The sequence below is a fragment of the Lepidothrix coronata genome, unplaced genomic scaffold (assembly GCF_001604755.1).
Source record: "Lepidothrix coronata isolate B3197 unplaced genomic scaffold, Lepidothrix_coronata-1.0 Scaffold454, whole genome shotgun sequence".
In the NCBI taxonomy this organism is placed as follows: Eukaryota; Metazoa; Chordata; class Aves; order Passeriformes; family Pipridae; genus Lepidothrix; species Lepidothrix coronata.
Genome location: NW_016690634.1, coordinates 13288 through 15769, shown reverse-complemented (window position 1 = coordinate 15769; position 2482 = coordinate 13288). Strand labels below are relative to the sequence as shown.

At 65.6% G+C, this 2482-nt stretch overlaps 1 protein-coding gene across 1 annotated transcript in view; it reads right to left on the bottom strand.

The window, feature by feature from the left end:
• SCX (scleraxis bHLH transcription factor) overlaps nucleotides 1-2482 on the bottom strand; it is a 14380-nt gene extending 11898 nt beyond the window's left edge. Inside the window, exon 1 of the mRNA XM_017839685.1 lies at nucleotides 1903-2482. Coding sequence (XP_017695174.1) covers nucleotides 1903-2460 — 558 coding nt within the window. The 5' untranslated portion in view covers nucleotides 2461-2482. The remainder of the gene's footprint in view (nucleotides 1-1902) is intronic.

The following is a 2482-nucleotide window of genomic DNA, read 5'->3' as shown; positions in this document are numbered from 1 at the left end:
GGCAGGGATCACTCTGGGATGATCCTGGAGGGATGGGGCAGGCAGGGATCACTCCGGGATGATCCTGGAGGGTTGGGGCGGGCAGGGATCACTCCGGGATGATCCTGTGGGGATGGGGCGGGCAGGGATCACTCCGGGATGATCCTGGAGGGTTGGGGCGGGCAGGGATCACTCCGGCTGCCACCCCGACCCCCCCATCTCTGCTCTCCTGCTCTCACCTGTGGGTCTGGGCAGCCCCCTCCTGCCAGGGGACCCTCAAGGGGTTCTGGTGTCCCTGCTCGCTGCCTTTTTGATTTTAGGGTTTGGATCCAAGAGGAAATTCCCGCTGGATTTTCCCAGTGTGTCCCGCTCTACCTGCCCAGCAGAGCCACTGGGACGGTGCCGGTGCCAGTGGGGACAGAAGCAGCCTCAGCCAGAGGCTGGGAGGAGAGTATTCCCTAAAAAACACGGGGTCGGAGCCAGGAGCAGGGAGCCAGGCGCTGGGGAACTGGGAGCACCAGGATCAGGGGGCTGGGAGCCCCAGCATCGGGATACTGGGAGCATTGGCATGGGGGACTGGGAGCCCCAGCACTGGGATACTGGGAGCCCCAGCACTGGGATACTGGGAGCCCCGGCTGCGACCAGCCCAGCTCCCAAATCCCTCTCCCGTCTCCGTTTGCTGCCCGGTCCTGCCGGAGGGGAGCCACGGGCTCTTCCCACACTCTCACTTTCCCCGTGCCTCTGGTTTCCAGCTCCTCAATCAGTCCCGTTTCTCCCCCTCGCGGGGCTTCCCTCCTGCTGCCGTCCCTTTGCCTCTTTTTTTTTTTGGGATTTGGAAGCAGCTTCGGGCGGCAGCTCTGGACGTGCTCGGGGGAGGCACCGTATTTTCCACAGCGGGTTTTGGACTCGCCGACGGGCTCTGGTGTCTCTCCAGCTCCAGCCGGAGCTGCTTTTCTATCCCAGTCATCCCGTCTGTCCCAGCCATCCCGTCTGTCCCAGTCATCCCGTCTGTCCCAGCCATCCCGTCTGTCCCAGCCATCCCGTCTCCCCCTCGCTCACACCACTGGTGCTGTTTAAAGTGGAACCGTCTCCGTGCCCCGACACTCCCAGACCCCCCTCCCGTTCCTGGGGACACCCGGGGATCCCCCGAGGGGATTTTGGACTCGCCGACAGGTTCTGGTGTCTCTCCAGCTCCCACTGGAGCCGCTTTTCTATCCCAGCCCTCCCGTCTGTCCCAGCCATCCCACTCCCCCCCTCGCTCACGCCACTGGGATGGTATTTAAAGCAGAGCTGTCTTGGCACCCCGGCACTGCCAGATCCCCGTGCCTGGGGGTCCCCTGGGAGGATTTTGGACTCGCTGACAGACTCCGGTGTCTCTCCAGCTCCAACCGGAGCTGCTTTTCTATCCCAGTCATCCCAGCTCCCCCTCGGCTCACACCAGCCTGGTGCCATTTAAACTGGAGCTGTCTGGGCGCCCCAGCACTCCCGGGCTCCCACGTCTGGGGGCACCCGGGTGTCCCCTGAGTGGATTTTGCACTCTCTGACAGACTCTGGTGTCTCTCCAGCTCCAGGCGGAGCTGCTTTTGTGTCCCAGTCATCCCATCTATCCCAGTCACCCCACTCCCCCTCGGCTCGCACTGGTGTGGTGCATTTAAAGCAGAACTGTCTCGGTGCCCCTCGCACTCCCAGACCCCCAAGCCTGGGGGTCCCCTGGAAGGATTTTGGACTCTGGTGTCTCTCCAGCTCCAACCGGAGCTGCTTTTCTATCCCAGTCACCCCACTCCCCCTCGGCTCACCCCGGCGCGATGCCATTTAAACCGGACCCGTCTCGGCGCTCCGGCACTGCCGGACCCCTCCCCAATTCCTGGGCAACACATCCCGCACCCTCCCCGCACGACCCCCCTCCCCGAGCACCCCACTCACCAGCTTCCTCTGGTTGCTGAGGCAGAAAGTGCAGATCTGTTTGGGCTGGGAGCTGTCGGGGTCCCGCGCCGGGGGGCTGCCGCCGCCGCCTCCACCACCTCCTCCTCCACCTCCGGCGTGCGGGAAGAAGGCGGGCGTGGTGTGGCACGGCTGCCCGTCGCCGCACGCCTCGCCCACCAGCAGCACGTTGCCCAGGTGGGAGATGTAGCTGGAGGCCAGGCGCAGGGTCTCGATCTTGGAGAGCTTCCTGTCGGCCGGCTCGGTGGGGATGAGGGTGCGCAGCGCGGTGAAGGCGGTGTTGACGCTGTTGGTGCGGTCGCGCTCCCGCGCGTTCGCCGTGTGCCTCTGCCGCGGCTCCCGCGACAGCCGCGCCGCCGCCGCCGCCTTCTTGGCCCCGCGCCGCTTGCCCGCCTTCAGCGCGTAGCCCTCGGCGTCCAGGTGGAAAGGCTTCTCGTCCGAGCCCGAGCTCTCGCTGCCGTTCTCCTCGTCCTCGGACAGCATGCTGATCTCGGGGTACAGGTAGCGGCTGGGCGCCGAGCGCAGCATGGCGAAGGACATGGTTGGGAGGGGGGTGTCCCGG